We start from the raw sequence: 17,983 nt of genomic DNA, 5'->3' as shown, positions 1-17,983 counted from the left end.
TCACATCCATGTAGGATGAGCTACTTTATTGAAAATAATCAAAGTGGCAAGAACAATTTCCTTTCTTTCATCAGAAAATTCCTTTTACAGTACCTAGCCCCATTCCAGTTCTTAGCCTGCCAAGCAATACTCTTGACAATTTACCTTCCACCGTGAAGTACATATGTGTAGCACATTTTGTTGAGCTAAGTCTATTTTGAGAACACCTGCTAAATATTTAAAATGGAGCAATTTACCATCTTTGACTTGGAGCTGAAATGCCCACCACTACTCCCCACCAGAGGAGCTGATCAAAAGCTCATATGGGAGGAAATATTCTCAAGCTTTTACACTATGCTGTCAGCATTCAGTCCAGGAAACAGAACTGGAAAAACACTCTAGACCACAGTGGGCAACATCCTAGTCAGTAAATGGGCTGGGCTTCAGAAAACATTGAATGCCAGTTGTAAAAATAAAGCCATCCTGCACGTACTGCAACAGCCAGCCAGGCCAGGAGTAGCAATGAAGGCATCGAAGGCTCCTCTCCAAGAAGGCTTTTTTGCAATCTTGGGCAAATCATTTCCTCTCTGCATATCTCAGCTAACTTTCCCTCAATCCCAGAATGTAAAACATCTCAATTCATTTGTATGTTTGATTAACATCTGAGCTTTATGGACCAAAGAACCAAGCGCTATTTGTTACTGTTACAGACATAAGCTGGTTTTCCTCTATTTGCTTGCTTGTTGATGGGCTCCCTTTATCTTTAACAAAACTACAGATTCTTTGGAACAAAGATGCAGGCAAAATCTGGCATACTGCTCTGTGCTGCTCTTCATCGGTGGCCTCAGGACAGCTGGCTGTCCCAGGCAGTATCATCTTACACCCATTCATAACTCTGGTCAACTCAAGATACTGACTTCCTTTTACCAAGTATGCCAATAAGATAAAGTTAGAAATGCTGGCACAACGAGAGGGGAACAGCTAGGCAGGAACTCAGACACTTGAGACAGACTTTTTAGGAAAGGCATAGGAGCAGAAAGTCTCTGTGACTTCATATCACGATGGGAAACCACTTTTTGCTTAGCAAAAAATCAACCCAGACAGGTCACAGGAACAGCTGTCACAAACAACATGCAGGAGACCAGCATCTGCCCGCTGGGCACAGCAGCCGAGCCTCCACTTTGCTTGGTGATATTTTCAGTGAGACAGATGCTTCCTTGACTCCCTTTTTAATGCCTAAAAAAACCCTTTACAGTTAAGAGAGATCCTCTTCCTCCCAGAAGTCTTCAGGATGAATTGACAGCCAAATGTCTGTGGAGAGCTTGAATTAGATAAGCTTTGCCTGAGGCAACATAACAGTCAAAAATGCCTCTAATGCTTGCAAGCTGAGACATTTCTTATCTTTACTCCATAACCCTGAATTCTTTAAAGAACAGAAGATTTCATTCTTGGGGATAAACGAGGAGGAGACTAGAAGTTTGCCAGCTGTCCTATCTGATTAGTTTAGAAAATAGAGAGAAGTGGCATATTGGCCTGAGTGAATGTAGGAGTGTCAGACACTTTTGATTCCAACCCCTAACCGCCTTTGGCCTGGGACAAGTGACCTAGTCTCCCTGTCTGAGAGTCCTATGTCTGTAAGATGGAACTAGAACAGCTATGTGCATCAGAATCTGCACTGAACCTAAGTTACTTCAAAGAAAAATACCTGTGTTCTTGAATTTCCTTTTATTTTTTAATTTAAATGGGCCCTACTTTGCTAAGCCTGGTCTGAATTTACAAAATAGGCTCTTTTCAGCTTAGACTGTGTCCTCAGTTCTTCGCACTACATGCCACATCTGTCAAGATCCTTAAGACACAAAAATGTGGGTAATGTCACAAACCACTGCAGAGTTAGTGCTGGCTGTGAAGAAAGACCTTTCCTCCCTCCTCATCGGGTAAAAAGCACCCAGCGCTGCCAGGAAGCATGACAGCAAGAGTCAGACACTGGGCTTGCTAGGGCCGACAGTAGCCAGAATTGTGAGTGCAGGAATGAGGTCTCTGGCTCTGTTGTAACAACTCCACTTTAAAGGCTGCAGCCTTTTCCAGTCTGCCTGCAGAGCTCCTGCAGTGCTGCAGCAGCCCTTCTCATCAGCAGTGCTGCGCTTAAATACTTCTCCTGATTGGCTATTAAATGCATTGCTAGATTTTAAAATTGACAAGTATTTCTACAGCAAGGCAGAAAAAAATTGGTGCCTGGAAAATGTCACCCACTTTAATGGAAAAGCACAAATTGCTCTTCTTTAGGTGAGGACTGATGAGCAGGGTGCACTGTGGTTTATCCTGGTACACTCTCCTTCACCCATCTCTGGTTCCATAGCATGGATACAGTAAAACCACAAATTAATGCTAGCTGCACATTAGCAAATGACATTGCAGATGGCTATGGAGCTATCAGAACTGCAAGAGGAAAATTAAAACTCAGTGAGGCAATGTTTTCCTAAAACTGTCACTTGACTTCTCCCTGAGTCTCTAGGAGCAAAGGAAAAGATTGCCTCCCACACATTCAATGCTCATCAACAGAAGAGGAGAATAGGCACATTAATTTCTTTCTCCCCTTTTAGAAAGGAGTTAAGAGCCACTTTGACCTCAGACATCCTTTCCTACTTCAGATGTTTGACGGTCCCAGTATGAACTGCTTTGTATGCAGTAATGATCCAGTATTCTCCCCACCTTCCAGCCCACCTGCCAAACCTTCTTAAGGAATACAGTATTAAATGTACAGCATTCACCTGCTGAAGCCACAGGCTCCAGGTACTGGACCAAATCTAGCCCAGGTGAAATTCTACTGATTTCAGCTTGTGTGTAACTTTACCTATTTTTGGCCCATAACCAACCCAACTTGGAAAATTCCCTGCTTTAGCATCTCCCTCCTGGAAAGGCTGGCCATGTCTCAAGTACACAGCCTTGAATGTTATATCCTTGGCCTAAATTAAACTGCTCTAAGATCAGAAATGCAAGGACAGCTGCATAGCTTGCCTTATATTTTGCAGGTGAAAGTTGGATGGTTCAATAATCAAGGAATTAGCCTAGGGCTGGTAGAATCAGCTTCAGCTCAATACTCCTGTTAAGGTGGATTTTTAATTCTTTCTCCTCCACAAAACTCTATCCTAAACCTCAAAAATGTGACTGTCAGGAATTCGATCACAGCCAATATATTTAGTAGGAAGTTTTTATTTTGCATTTTGTCAAGAGATACTGACTTTCTTACCAGCAAAAACCAGTAAGGAAAAGAAAAACCTTTCCCCAGCACACATCCAACAGTGTACCTTAACGACAATGGGAGCACTTCCTAAAGATGGGAAATCCTGAATACTCAGCAATATTCAGAAGCTGATTAATCCATGGAATTTAATACTTGCAACCAGTTTACTGGACAGGCACTGAACAGTAATAATATGACAACTCAGAATGCAATGCTGCAAACTGAGCAAGCAGGGAGATACAACAACTATTACCCAAGAACAACAGAAGACATTTAAGACTGGCTGCAAAGACGTCTCCCCAGACACTGCATGCATAACAACTGAGAGAATGGGGTCACTGTATAAATCTCAAATATTAGGAGGAGGAAAGAACAGGCAGGGTGGAAACGTTGCAATACTGCAGGGAAGAGAGAAAGCTAAGATCTTGAGTCAGCCCTGAATGCTGTGGGGTTGTGGAAAAATCAAACATTTGTAAAGTTTTAGTGCATGATTTCACACACCACCCGGGCTGCCCTAGAGCTCTCAGCAGTGTCCCTTGGCTGCTCTCCACATCCTGCTCTGCAGGGTGGTGGCTCAGACCAGTCACAGCCCTACCTGGAACCAAGATTTGAATACAAGGGAGAGAAACAAATTCAGTCAAGTTTCCAGAACAAGAACATAACTACAGGAAAAGGCATCAGGCTTCAACAGTGCCAAATCCCAGAAACAAGGCAAAAGGTATTTAACGAACAATTTCACCAAGTAGAATTCTTTCTATTTCACCATCACAAGTGCATGGGCTTTTTTGTATGATAAGGCTCAAAAAACTACTTGCAGATTTAAAAATACAAACATCATTTAACAATTCAAATGTGCCAATTTCTCTTTAACACCTAGATTTACTAGCTTAACATTGTACGTGTTTGGAGTAGAGACTAAACTGGTTTCATTCAACCAATGCCAATGTAAGCTTTTGTGGATTTGAGAAACTGAAGCAGTCTTCAAAAACAGAACAAAAAAGCTGGCATTAGGGTGCCAACTCAAGCAAGCAGGCTGACCTGAAAGTACACTGGAAAACTCTATGCATGAGTCTATAAAATAATGTATTTAACTGCCTCAATTCAGCACCCAAAGGAAAACAGCTTATTTTCTTTTGTGGCTCTAAAGGTACTTTTACAGGTAACAGTTTTCAACTCCCAGGCACTTCCCACTGACATCACATCTCACCTTTCCTTCTCATCTGGCAAGTACATTGTGTGATTATACAGAGGATAAGCATTATCATGACCTCCATCTCCCCTCACCTTCCCAAAGACAGTTTATCCCAGCTAGGAAGAGGAGGGAAAAAACGCTACCCCCCAAAGAACAAACAAAAAACCCAACCCTTGGCCTTGCCTTGTCAACAGGAGGCTGAAAACAGGCATCCAGAAAGGTATCCTATCACTTAGGCAGTTTTCAGTCAAAGTCTACATAAAACAAGATTGAGCAGGAGTGTGACAGCTGTCCAAGGCAGCCCATGTCAGTCCCAGCAATCACACTTACCTGTGACAAGTCAACACCATCTGCATCACTTGATCTGTTCACATTATTGCTTTCAGGAGGGAACAGGCTTTTGGTTTTCTGCTCTCTTGGATTCTGTTCATTTTTCAGTGAGTCTTTCTTTTGATTTGGATGGCCTTCAGGAACAGGCCTGTCAGCCACTAAGAGCCTCAGTACTTGATCCTTCAAGCGCTCTGTTTCTCTTCGGCTGCTTCTAGATTTGCTGTCTGATGCTCTGGCTGCAGCCTCACCACTGGGGCTCGCTGCTATACCCCTTTTCAGGAGTTCCACCTTGTTACCTGCCAAGCTCCACTTCTGGAATGACCTCCGCAGTCTTTTTTTCCTCTGGACAGGGATGCCCCAGTCCAACCACTTGTGAAACCAGGTCTTCATGTCACCTTCCACTTGAAACTTTAAGTGCTCTGTGCTACTTGATTTCTTTAAAAACACCAAAACAGAGTCAGAAAAGCCAGTCCTGTTTGCCTGACACATGCGAGGCATAGTGCAGTTCACCTGGATGCACCTATTTTTCAAGAACCAAAAAGCATCACAGGTGGGGCTCTGGCAGCAGGCAGTCTGACAGGACTGTAGCGTATGAAATCCTTCCAGAAGCTGTAAATGGTGATCTTCCCACGATCTCAAACGGCCACCAAATAGGATCTTCCCCGGCTCGCATTTAGATCCGTTCCAGTTTGCATCTGGAAAAGGGGAGGAAGACAAATAAAGACAATTCTCAATCCTTTAAAGCAGTGGACAATAGATCCTCATCACTATTGTCAAGATGAATTTAGGGCACAGGAGTAATGTGGGAGAGAGTGTACAGGACAGTAAAATGGGGGCTTCTCAGACTCTATACCTGGCCTCGGTATCCAGTACTTACACAAGATTTTTAGCAACGATCTGCACCTCCTACCAAAGGGACCACCATTCTTTTTGATAGTAATGGAGCTAAAGCCATCTACAACAAAATAAGTGAAAACAGAAATGCTCCTGTTTCAGAAAAGACTAAGGCACAGACCAAACAGTGAGGCAAAGGTTACACAGCAAGTTAAGAGCCAGAAATTGAGCCCAGGAATCCTGAGTGCAGCTTCTTACTCTAACCAGTAAACAGCATTGCCTCTCTGCCCATAGTTTGCCTTGAAGGAGAATTCTGGAAACAGTGACACTGGCTTGGTTCATAGTACAAAGGCATTTTTCCTCTTCCAAACTGATGTCTGAGGTCAGTCACTTATTTTGACTGAAACTGCTCTGCTTAAGAAGTTGTTACATCTTCTAGAACAGAGGTTTGGAACGCCTGTCCTCGCCACCCACTCCACTGTAGTGCTTTCTATAACAGAAATTGTGTCAAATGTGGGGTTTTTTGTTTTTGTTTTTTTTTTAAGAGTCAAGTTACTTCAGATCTCAGATCAGCAGTGAAGCAGCAACTGCTCTGCATATGGATTTTTTTTTTTTTTTCCTAGCATGAAAAATTAGAGTGCTTGCAGGGATCAATGGATTAAAGGCTTCCAAAATTCAGAGCTCTGCAGATTAAGGACTCCCTAAAAATAGACTAATGACCTATGGGACTGTTACACTGTGCTGTGTTCAGCATCCAAGGGATAATAGGTCACTGGAAGATAACTTTATAAACTATGTCGCTGGACTCTGAGTAGTCCAGCTGGAGAATATGCTCCAGATCTGGCTTCCTGTGTGTCAAGAATGCAGTTCTTGAACACAACACAAATGGGAAACTTTTTTCTACATTAAAATAAAGAAGTCTGAATTTAAATTATAATACCCTGATCCCCGTTTCTTGACAGCATATAAAAAAAAAGTTCAGTAACATATTACTATTCCAGTAACTCTAAATGAATACAGACTTCATGTTGCATTATACCCACATTCACTACAGTGGGAACTAAAATTAATAAGCACGGATGTAGAGGCTACTGGTCCGTCTTATCTGTCTCCCCTGGGAAGAATTCTCACACCACTTCTCCTGTCACTTCCAAGTTACAAACACATTGAAGACGGAATATGTTGAAGCACAGGAAAAAGACCACACAGATCTCCATGTCTCATCCACCAAATAAAAGTAATTTGGTGATGGCACGGCAGCGCGTTTTACGATTCTTGGAAGAAGTCATGCGAGGTCCCCACTGCCCAGCACAACTCCAACAGCCCTGCTGAGCCACAGCAGGCTCACATAGCTGCAGGAAGCTTTCCAAGTGCCAACCATGACACAGTGCAGAGGGCGAGGTATTTTTCTGATCAAGTCTGGAGCTCACAAGCAGTGGTCAGGCTCAACATCCTGAAGCACCACCAATCCTGGAAAACTGTGAGACTAGAACAGTACAGGCAGATGCAGGTGTCTTCCACTCTGGCTGTTTTAGGCTACTTGAAGCATTTGACTTCGGGACTTTAAACTCCTGCCACAAAGACACTTAACCTCACACTACTGAGATGGCAAGGAACTCCGACCCTCTGAATCACAGCTAATACGCAAGGTTAGTGATATCAAAGTGCTGTGATTTTCCCCCTCCTCCTGCACCATCCCCCTGGTGCAGGAGGAAGGGGAAAATCATAGCACTTCTATAACCTTGTATGACCAAAGAAAGCAAGTGGGGAAGATGGAGAACATATTTTGTTGTAATTCAGTTATTCCAAACAGCACAGTAGGTGTAACAGCTTTATTACTCCTGATCATTAAAGGTATCCACATATGATTATTTTCTCACTCAGAATGGATTACCCACTCGTTTAAAATGAAGGACGATGGCCATATTCACGCGCCTTTTGTGTGGAATCTCTTGCTACACCAAAAATTTCAATCCAAAACGGGAACTCACACCATCACAAGGAAAGGTTTGTTTTTGAGACATCAAAAAGTGGGAAGCAAAGGTGTTATTTATAGCTTATTGTGAAACAAGCACAGCAAAGGCAGTTTGAAGTTGAGGCTCCAGAAAGCTAGCCTCAGCTGCAACAGAAAGCACTCAAGATCTGTGACCAAGCCACAGGGGACCAGAGCTCCCTGTGGGTGTCTGAACCCACAACTGTGCAGAAGGTGAAGAAGCTCTTCACTTGAGCAATGTCCAACTGTAACGTGTAAATGAAACTTTGCATATGTTCAACAGAGAGAGAAGTTGACATCAGCACCTTTAAAATCATCACCATCCTTGTCACACTTCATCAACACATGGCACTTCCTTCGAGAGCAAGCAGACGGGCAGCCTGTCTGCCCGGGGCAACAACCGACCTCATTACACTCCGAAGTGCTTGGACTGACAGTCACCCTGACACGACTGTGCACACAAGCAGGGACAAGCACCTGGCACTAACCTGATGGGCCTGGAATTAGGACAGAGTATGCGGTGCAGCAGGTATATACACACAAAAGGTGCACATATGTACACACACACACTCTCCAGACTTAGAGAAACAAGTAACAAATGGAAGAATAACGCTACTGCTGTGAATTTCAAGAGAGTCTTATCCATTCGGGCTCAGTTTAGCCTAAAAAAAAAAAATTAACTTTATGTTAAAGGTGAAGCACTGTCCCCAATATATCCTGTGCAAAAGGGAAACATGCTGCTTCCCACATCCCTAAAATCCCTCCTCCTCCTCGACCAGTGCTCATCTACCTCTCCTCAGATGTCAGCCCTGGCTCATACATACCACTCAAATTAAGTCTTGATACAGGACACAGTGAAATTCAGCAGCAACTTTCTAGTAACAGGCTTAGAACTGGGGCACAAACAGAATGGGGCATATTTAAGAGAAAAGTGTTCGCAGGGAAGATATCCCTTGTGAAAAATCACTACATAACACAAGTATTACATTTATTTATCTAAAATGTAAAACCTGAATCCCCATAAGCACCTCCTAGGTATGACAGAGCCATGACTTAGCCCAGATGACACAACACTACCATGCTGAGAGCATTCTGCTTCCCTTTTAACCCACTGCTAAACCAAGATGCAGAGATCTGAATTACATTTTGGCCAGATTTCATTTCCAGAACTCTGCTAATGCCCACCTAGGACATGTTTATTTGAAATTAGCTAATATGGTTTCTGAATTGCTGTACATGAATAGCTTAAAACTTGGTTAACATTCAGGAATGATAGCATACAGGCAACTCAACATGCCAGCCCAGCATTCTAGACGTACATTTTCCACAGAACCATACTGATTTTCATCTAAGTAAGTTCCCTGGTCTTTGGTGGACATCACACATTCAGACAACTTTTAAGTGCCATGGCAGAAAGCAGAGCTCCTCAGTCTACACTTGCATTTCATCTCTGGAAAGAGGAAAGATTTTCTGCCAGGAAAAATCCACCCGGCCTGTTCATAAAACACTTCCTTCCCGCAAGTCCTGCAGGAACACACTATGGGCCAAACGAATTGTTGTGATGAGAAGCCACGTGTTGCTATTTGCAGTCTTGCAAATGGGGACCTCCACAGAATCTGGTGCAGCACCTGCACTAGGTGGACACGGACCTGCACCAAACGAGAGAAGGCAGCTGTGAGTACCAGCAGAGCTACTAACTCCTGCTTTCTGGGAGAGCAGCCTGTTCAGTCCCTTCCAGTTCCTTGTGCTGGACCCTACGCAACCACATGCAGCAGTCGCATACAGGAACTTGTAGGTGGGTCAGACCAGCAGGCCAGTAGATCTGGTCACTGATAGCATCAATGCCAGCAGTTTCAGAGAAAAGCACGAGAAACCCGTCAGCAGGAACGTCCCCGAGGACGAGTTCTCTCCTAAGCCCCAGCAGCCCATCCAGCCTAGCACAACACAAATCACAAGACACCTGCACAGTGGGTGTGCTTAGTCACTTCTCAATATTGTTTTTGTCATATTTTTCTTCCCTAGTATATCAGTATAAAAAACACTGCTCTTCTTAGGAGTTCCTGTCCCAGCCATACAGCTCACAGCTTTGCTGAACAGCAGGGGAATGGAAGGGAAGGGACAAGAACAGTTTCTATTAATAAGCTCAGGTTCACAGACTTGCTCAGGCAGTTAATCCCTCCTGATATCAGATTAATGATTAAAGACTTGACTCTATAGACTTTTAAAACCTCTCACATGTAAGCAATTATGTCAACATAGTTCCTCTTACGTAACTCCGCACGATCACACTAATTTCTAGACAGCTGTAATTCCTCCTCAGTTTAACAAACTGCTGCCTAAGTGACACAAACAAGACCAGAAGAACAAAAACTCTACAATGGAAAAAGCGTCCACATCAGGATAACTATGTCACATATAATTATTTCCGCACATGCATCAGCCTTTGTGGTTTTAACTCTCCCAAGCAGACCAGCCCTCAAACATGGCAGCACTGCCCAGAACACCCTCCAAGAGCAACATAGGATTCACAGCACCAGCTCTAGACTCTAAGATATTACTAAAGAAAGGAAACACCATGCAGGAAGCCCAGTCTACAAGAAAACACGCGATCTACCTGACACGCCATCCAAACACACAGTGCTGAGAACCCTTTGCTAGGACTAAGAATACAAATATGTCTTTCCAGGTTCTAAATTAGCTGATTAAGGTCACAGAGCTCGTTAGCTTAATCAAATCTGTCATTCAGTAAGTGTCCAGAAAGGCCCGTGAAACAACAGAGATGCTGCAGCAGCCTAGAGAACATGTCCACATAACCGAGAAACAAAGCAAAACAACCCCCTTCTCGAATCTCGCTACCATTAAGGCATAGCAACCTTCCAGCAGAAAGCAAGCTGCTGGCAGCTGTCACACGGGTTGATATATACTGAGGTCACCACTGCCTCGAACCTATAATTTACTGCAACTTGAACAAAGAGGGGGGAAAAAAGGCACATAAACTTTCTTAACTAGGATCTGGTGAAAGCTACATGCATGCATGGGAAAAGTACCACCTCTTGGTGAAGATGTGGCCTCAAAACACTCAGAGGAACTTAACAAGTCTCTCTGAAAAGTCAGAATCTGAACTTTAAAAAAAAAAACAAACCAAACCAAAAAAACCACCCACACAATCCATTACATGAAAACTTCCATACAAACACCTAACTTGGTTATTTCCTTGAGCAGGAGGTTGGTTACTCAAGTTTGAACAGGAAATAAAAAAAACAAACATAACAATTGCCTGTAGGCAAATACAGATTATTGACATACCACATTTGGGGAGAGTGTTAAACATCCGAGGGCTAAAAACACATCCCTGCCTTCCCAACTTGCTTTGAGTATTCTTTAGATGAAATTATTTTCCAGATTATCACTTGTTCCTTTTGCAAAAAAAAAAAAAAAAGATTCTCAGCTCAGAGAAGGCTCTCTATGAGATACAGGCAAGTGCCTAAAAGCCAGCACCGCCTGTGAAGATGCACAACAGTAGCTGTGGGACAGACAGACACCCTGCTGCTGACCACTTCCTTACTCAAAATAGCAGCTGGTTATCAGAGCAATACAGTGTTATAAGAAGGGACCCCCTCGTGCCCCACATCCCTCCTACCCTTTTGACAGCTCATTTAGTAACTATTAAAAGGTGAGGGTTTGTTTGTTTTTTAAACCAGCTACAATGTCTAGCAGCAAATAATTTCACATTCTTCTCAGAATATTTTAAACAAGCGAGGGGGATAAATATCATAAAAAAATACAGACACAGTCCCAGAGAGAACCGAAGAATCACCTGCTGAGGAGCACAAGGCACAAAGGCAAGCGCACAGGTAGAACAGCTGCAGACTTCTCAGCTCTCTTGCAGGTTTTCCCAGGCAGTATCGTGACAGAAATCGGGCGCTAATGCTGAACTTGGCTTCCAACCTCTTCTCCATGGCCTTTGTGGGCAGCAGCGGGGTTCTAGAAACATATAAGATATGAAACACAAAACATCCACAGGCAGTTGATAGGTTCTTGCATGGATTCAGTTGACGTTATGAAGAGCATGGAGCATTTGTGGAGGAAAAGGAATGTCTTATCTGCTGTGACTTAGTCCAGCTGCTGCTAAGTAACTATGGATATATGATACTGAAGTGAAACCTGTAGTAACAAAGTTTCCAGTGCTGTTTCCCATCACCCTTGTGATTTCCTCCTCCAGACCCCACCACTTTCAGTGGCAAAGTATCTAATACCAGAGTCTTCTGGATTCCAAAGAAGCGTTTGGGGAAATTTCAGTTTCAAGTATGCCGCAGGGAAGGGACACCCAGCCAGCATAACGAGCATAACACTGGCACTGATAAGCCCAGCACATCTGCCTGGCGATGTCATTGCTTACATGTTGGTGCTGGCTGGTACCAGCCAGAAACAAAGAGAAACAAGAATACAACAATGCTGAGAAATGTGTAGCTAAAGATCCATTTTTGCCTCATGTTTTGCTCCGTGGGGCGGAGATCACGAAAGCACCGATGCTCCTTCTCAGCCTTTCTAATGCCAAAGGCTCTTTTACAGCCTCACGTGTTACTGAAATCTAAATTAGCTCTAGGTGATATGAGATAATTAATGTTTTCATAGCACAAGTAATAAATACTATCTATTTTCAAAGAGTAATGAAGCACCATCAGGCACAGGAAGTTAAACCTGCCATTTCTGAAGAATCAAAAGGGAATATCGTCACAGATCTGTCTGACCTAAACCTGGTGGGGATTCCACGCGACCCCCCCCTCCCCGGGCAGCCAAGACCCCGAGCCGCAGGAGCACGGGAAGGGATTGGCGCAGGAGGTCAGCTGGACGGCGGCAGATGTAAAAAGGCGGCTCTTCACCCCGCAGGTCCTTAAGGAAACTTTTCCGTCCCCTCCGGGTCTCCGCTCCGCCGCTCCCTCGCTCCCACGGGGGGGGGGGGCCGTCCCCGCGGGACGAGGATCGGCCTCGCTCCACGCTGACCGCCGTGACTCGGGGCCGGGCCGTGGGCGCCGACCGGCCGGGCTCTGCCCGCACCTGCCCGGCTCGGCAGAGGAGACACCGAGGGCGCAGGCCCCGGCGCGGAGCGGCCCGCAGCCCGTCAGTGCCCCCGGGGCCGGGAGAGGGCCCCGGCGGGCCGGGCGGCAGAGGCGGCGGGCCGCCGGCCGGTACCTACCAGGGGCTCATGGCGAGGCGAGCTCGGCGGCTCCTGGGCGGCCTCAGGCGGGCGGCGGGGCCGGGCCGGGCCTCCAGCGCGGCGGGGCGGGGGGCAGCGCGGCCTCCTGCCCCGCGGCCATGGCGGCGGCGGCGGCGGCGCCTCGGCGGGCAGCCGCTCACCCCTCACCCGGAAGCTGAACAACCGGCCTCACCGGAACCGGGACCGGGACCGGAACCGGGACCGGGACCGGCCTCTGCGGGCACCCTCCGGTCAGTGCCGGGGCTCCGGAGCCGGCTGTCCCGGATCACGGCGGGGCGGGGAGGGGCGGCACCGCCCTCCCCGCAACCGGCGGAGCGAGGAGGCTTCGCAGCCACAGGTGATTTGCCCATAAAGCCGCGCGGAGGCGGTGGCTTCGGGGACTTCCCAACAAGGCGGCACGCTATTGGCTGTGCGGCGCGGTGGCGGCTCGCTGATTGGTTGAGAGGCCACCCCGGGCGGAACGGCGGTGAGGGGAAGGGGGCTGAGAGAACCCGAGGTGGGTGCCGAGGGGTCTGTCCGCCAAACCGACCCGCCCGGCCATGGCCTCGGACTCCGGAGACAGAAACCCGACGCTGAAGAAGTGCCTCGCCGTCCTCAGAGAGGCGAGAAACGACAGCGAGCAGTTCGCAGCCCTGCTCCTGGTAAGGAACGGCTACGGGATGGAGCCGCGGGCGCCATCGCCTCAGGAACGGGCCGGGGAGGGGGAAGGCCAGACCCGCCTCTGGAAAGGAGAGAGCCCGAGCGGCGTTTGTAGCTGGGCTGGCTGGCGTTGGGAGCTTCGGGGCAAGGTGCTGCGATGCCTCGGTGTTCCCGTCAGCAAATGGAGGGAGCCTGGCCTTGGCTCGGGTGTGCTGAGGGTTAGTCGGCGTTGTCGCACGCTTGAAGCACTCTGGTAAAGCTCTGGATTAGCACTTAGACCGAGTGTCCAGCTCAGTGGTCAGGGGTTCGCTTTTCCGTACTAATGGAAGTTGTTTAGGCTTCTGATTTTCCCCGTGCCATCCTGTAAATTTAGCAAAGCCCCTTGCTGTGCTGTGCGCTCACCCCTGGTTTGCCTTACAGGTGACCAAAGCGGTCAGAGCCGGGGAGGTAGACGCCAAGACCCGTCGCCAGATCTTTGACGCAATTGGATTCACGTTTCCGAATCGCCTGCTCACCTCCAGGCAGCCCCCAGTGGGCTGCCCCGAGCACACCTTCCGGGCGCTGGGCCTTACTCTGTTGGCATGTTTCTGCACCGATCCAGAGTTAGCTGGTCACTCCCAGATCTTGAACAAGATCCCAACCTTCAATGACATCCTGGTTTCCCCCTGCAGTCCAGACAGCACGTCCATGATCGATGATGTATACCAGTGCCTGAGTGCTGTCATGGCCACTGCCAGGGGCCCCAGAGAGTTGGTGACCAAAGGGACGGTGTCTGCCCTGTGCCAGGCCTACATGAATTGCAGTTACGGCTCTGACCGTGCCTTGACGCTGCTCTTGGGGCTGTTGGCCATAGCAGAGGTGAAGTGCTGGCAGAGAGACACTCCACACCTCCTGGCCGTGCTGAGCAAGCTCTCTGATGATTTTCTCAAGGCTGAAGACATGACCAAATTTGAGTTGTGTGAGGTTCTGCCTCGCTTCATCCCCCTGTCGCCACCGCTCGCACAGGACTCACAGGGCTCTGAGTGCCTCCGTAAACTTTACAAAGGGCTGGCAAACATCTTGGGCAGTAAACTCGGCCAGTCGCAGCGGGACCCTGCTCTGAAGCTTGCTGCCTGCCTCGTGCAGGCCTGTGGGTCAGAGTGGATCCCAGCAGGGAGTGCTGGAAGTAAGTTCCTGGCCTTGCTGGTGAACTTGGCTTGTGTGGAGGTCCGCCTGACCCTAGAGGAGCCAGACCCCTTGGAGGTGGAGGGGAAGAAAGAAGTGGTAACAGCCTGCTATGTCCTTATTGAGATGGGCATCCAGGAGTGCCTGAGAGAAGAGAAACCGCTGCTAGAAGAGGTGCAGAAAATGCAGCTCATGAGGATCATGGAGGAGGCATTTGGAGCTGTAATATTCTACTTGAGACAGGTAATGCAGGGCTTTCAAGCAAAGAGCATGCTTTTGTGGATTTCTCTGGGAGACTTTGATTGCTATTCACTGGGACGCTTCATGGGTGCTCAGCAGCTCATGGCCATAGCTGTGTAGAGCAACATGTGCCTCTTGGCCCACTGTGGTTTTCATACCTGCAGTAGCTCGATAGGACAGCAGCCCTAACGTGTCATTTTCTGTCTGCTTTCTTATTCATGCAGGTTAAACAGGAGGAGCTACAAGATCCTTTCATATTTGCTTCTGTTCGAGTCCTTGGAGCCTGGATGGCAGAAGAGACATCCTCCCTCAAGCAGGAAATCTGTGAGCTTTTGCCTTTCCTTGTTCATTATGCCAAGAACCTTTTCAAAGAGGGTAGCCCAGCTGCGAGCCTTCCCCAGCCAGAGCTGGTCAGCACCGAGGACTCTGGCGTACCCCAGGATGCCCTGAGGTGTGTATTTTAAGCACAGAGTTGATTAATTTTAGCGCAAACCTGCTCAAATCTTTTTCTATTTTCTGTTCTCCCTGCAGTGTCAATTCTGTGACTCTTCCCCCCCCCCCCCCCCGCCCAGTTGGATGTAAATGCAGGGCTTAGACCCATTCTGCTTCATGTTCCCAATTTCTTTCCCCTTCCAGATTTCTGCTACCTGGCTTTTGCCATTTAACAGCAGAGGACAGGCCCCGGGACATCCTCATCTCAGAAGGGGCACCAGCACTGCTGTCTGAGTACTTCCTCTATCAGTGGGAGGTGCTGACCTCCAAGCCCGGGTCCCTGACTCCGCTGACAAACACTGAAATGAGTCTACAGACTGCGTGTGGGATTTTCCTTAACCTGGTCGTGACTGCACCGGACCTCATCAGGTAACAGAGCTGCAGGAGCTTGCTTTAAGATTGTCAGTGGGAAGAAAGAGGGCGCATTGTGCAATGAGCTTGCAGGATCTTTTAAGACGCTGTGCTGAAAAAGGGATATCCCTTTTTCGACACCAGTTACGTTACATTTTTGGTGCTACATTTAACCTTGACATTTTCAGGTGCTTCTGACTCTGCTCAGGAAACGTGTCTCAGGGTTTGCTTTCTCTCTAGGCGAGACAAAACCTTTTTGTCCTTGATGGACATGTTGCTGAAGTCTCTTCCGCTTCTGCTGCCCCAGAAAGATCACCTGGTTCTAGCAGCCAACATTGCCACTCTGGGCCTGATGATGGCCAGGATCCTTGCAAGTTCGGCAGGTAAGAAGAGTTCCCACTGGCAAAGTTGCACATTGCTCTGCATGGGCAGAGACCGAGGTCTGCGTGGTTGGGCTGGAGAAAGCAAACGCAAGGGAAACAGGTCCAGTTTCTGTCATTGGAAAAGTGACCAAACCAAAAACCTGGAGGAGCAAGGAATATGCAGCAAATTCAGCAGGCCGATGTGCTGGGATTAAGAGATTTCTAGGGTGGGAGGATGGTATTCTGTTCTCCCTGATAGCCCTGCTGCAGACAGGCCCACTGAAGGGTCCTTCCTTTGGCCGAGTGAGCTCTGTATCGAGTCATTCATTTCGTTTTTCTTCCAGCTCTTCAGGGGACGCAGTCTGCCAAGGAGTTTTTCGGAGCTGCCATTTGCTTCCTATCACAGGCCCACACTGCCCAAGCAAACCCTGGTAGGGACGGCTTGGCCGCGGCCGTGTCACCTGCCTACGCGAGTGCCTGGGCTGACATCAGTGAGCTCTGGTTCCTGGGGATGCAGGCCTTGGCCGGCTGTGTGCCGCTTTTTCCCTGGCTGCCGCAAGCTGTCCTCCAGGCACGGTGGCTGGAAGGCCTCTCGGAGTTACTGGCTCGCGTCGCTCCGGCCTCAGTGGATTTTGAGCTCATCGCTGCTTTCCAGGGCTTGTTAGTAGAGCTGGCCAGAGCCAGCAAGCCGTGCAGGGACGTGATCCTGTCACACCACGGCAGGGAGTGGGCCAACCTTTATGGTATGGCAGCTTTGGAACAGTGTCTGTCTGAGCAGTGAAGAGCTAGCGGCACCCTGATGTGGGAAATGAAGCCAGACTCCTGCACAAGATCTGTTCAACATTTCTTACGAGCCCTTTGGTCCCAGGTGGGGACAAAAAGCATTTGAATGACCAAACTTTATAAAACTGGAGTGATGCAGCAGAGCTAAGCGGAATTTGAACTGTCCACAACCTGATGTGCAGAACTGTTGCTGCCTCAGAACATTTCAATGTGCACCTGCTTGACCTTCTGTCAGTATTTCTTTTTAAAACCAGACTGTTTTATTATTAAAGACGTTTTCTGTTGCTTTGTTTTTCAAACTTCTGGGGTGTTGGGATTTATTTCTGCCCAGGGCCCTGAGAGGTTGCCTGCTTCTCCCTTTAACATGGTCTCCCAATTTTGTCACAGTAAGCCCTTTACGATGTCACCTTATTTTATGTCAGAGACCTGCACGTGTTAGTAAAGTAACTTGGCACTACACGTAGAAGCCTGCAAAAAGCAGGAATGGGAAAAGCTTTAATATTTACCGATAGCAGCGAGAATAACTCTGTAACTTGGCACAGACCTGTCCCCTTCTGCTGTGAAGATACACAAAGGCCCTTTTGCCATGCTGTGGGACGACCCCCCCCACTCATATCCACGACTGATACCATCATCCCAAATTCATGCCTGGAAATCCATCACAGCACCGATTGCTGTTGCCTGTTTTGCCCTGTGACTCACCTGCACAAGGCACAGCCACCGGGATTTTTATTTGCTCGGGCTCCCTCTCGCTGCAGGTATGGGATGTACGCGGGGGGGGGGGAGTTCTCCACTATTGCAAGGCGAGGGGTTCAACCTGCAAAGGCCTGGGCTCTTTAGAGCCTTCAGGTACAGATTGTGAAAGCAGAAACAAGTGCATTACACCTCACTGACTCCCTGCAGACTGAGTAGTTTGCTTTACGGAAGAGAAAGGCCACACGTACAGTGGGAGTAAATCACTTGTACCACTGGCTTTGCAGCCTGGGCTGCCAGCTCTCAGGTATCCTGTGAGCCTGAGCCTAAAAACTCCCACAAAGAGCAGCCGGGACAGGGTGGTATTTCGGAGTTTTTCTGACGGAGGATGGCTGCGGCCGGAGCAGAGCTCCCTGCTCGGGCTGCAGCCGGGCCCGGGAAGGGTTTTCCACCAGGTGTCAGCCGAGGAGCT

At 47.9% G+C, this 17,983-nt stretch overlaps 2 protein-coding genes across 2 annotated transcripts in view; one reads left to right on the top strand and one right to left on the bottom strand.

Moving 5' to 3' along the window:
* The window catches only part of KIAA0319L (KIAA0319 like), a 36,083-nt gene extending 23,199 nt beyond the window's left edge, over positions 1-12,884 (bottom strand). Inside the window, exons 1-3 of the mRNA XM_030038632.2 lie at positions 12,767-12,884; positions 11,387-11,553; positions 4,743-5,437 (exon numbers count right to left, since the gene is read on the bottom strand). Of these exons, the coding sequence (XP_029894492.1) occupies positions 4,743-5,437; positions 11,387-11,528 (837 nt within the window). The 5' untranslated portion in view covers positions 11,529-11,553; positions 12,767-12,884. The remainder of the gene's footprint in view (positions 1-4,742; positions 5,438-11,386; positions 11,554-12,766) is intronic.
* Positions 12,885-13,221: 337 nt separating this feature from the next.
* Positions 13,222-17,117, top strand: NCDN (neurochondrin). The gene is made up of 6 exons (XM_030038634.1): positions 13,222-13,428; positions 13,847-14,833; positions 15,055-15,281; positions 15,467-15,691; positions 15,914-16,056; positions 16,380-17,117. Exons 1-6 carry the CDS (start codon positions 13,327-13,329, stop codon positions 16,814-16,816), a joined length of 2,121 nt encoding a protein of 706 aa, XP_029894494.1. The 5' UTR covers positions 13,222-13,326; the 3' UTR covers positions 16,817-17,117.
* Positions 17,118-17,983: the final 866 nt, after the last annotated feature.

The sequence above is a fragment of the Aquila chrysaetos genome, chromosome 16, assembly GCF_900496995.4.
Source record: "Aquila chrysaetos chrysaetos chromosome 16, bAquChr1.4, whole genome shotgun sequence".
NCBI classification, from domain to species: Eukaryota; Metazoa; Chordata; class Aves; order Accipitriformes; family Accipitridae; genus Aquila; species Aquila chrysaetos.
This window is presented reverse-complemented; position numbering and strand designations above follow the sequence as displayed.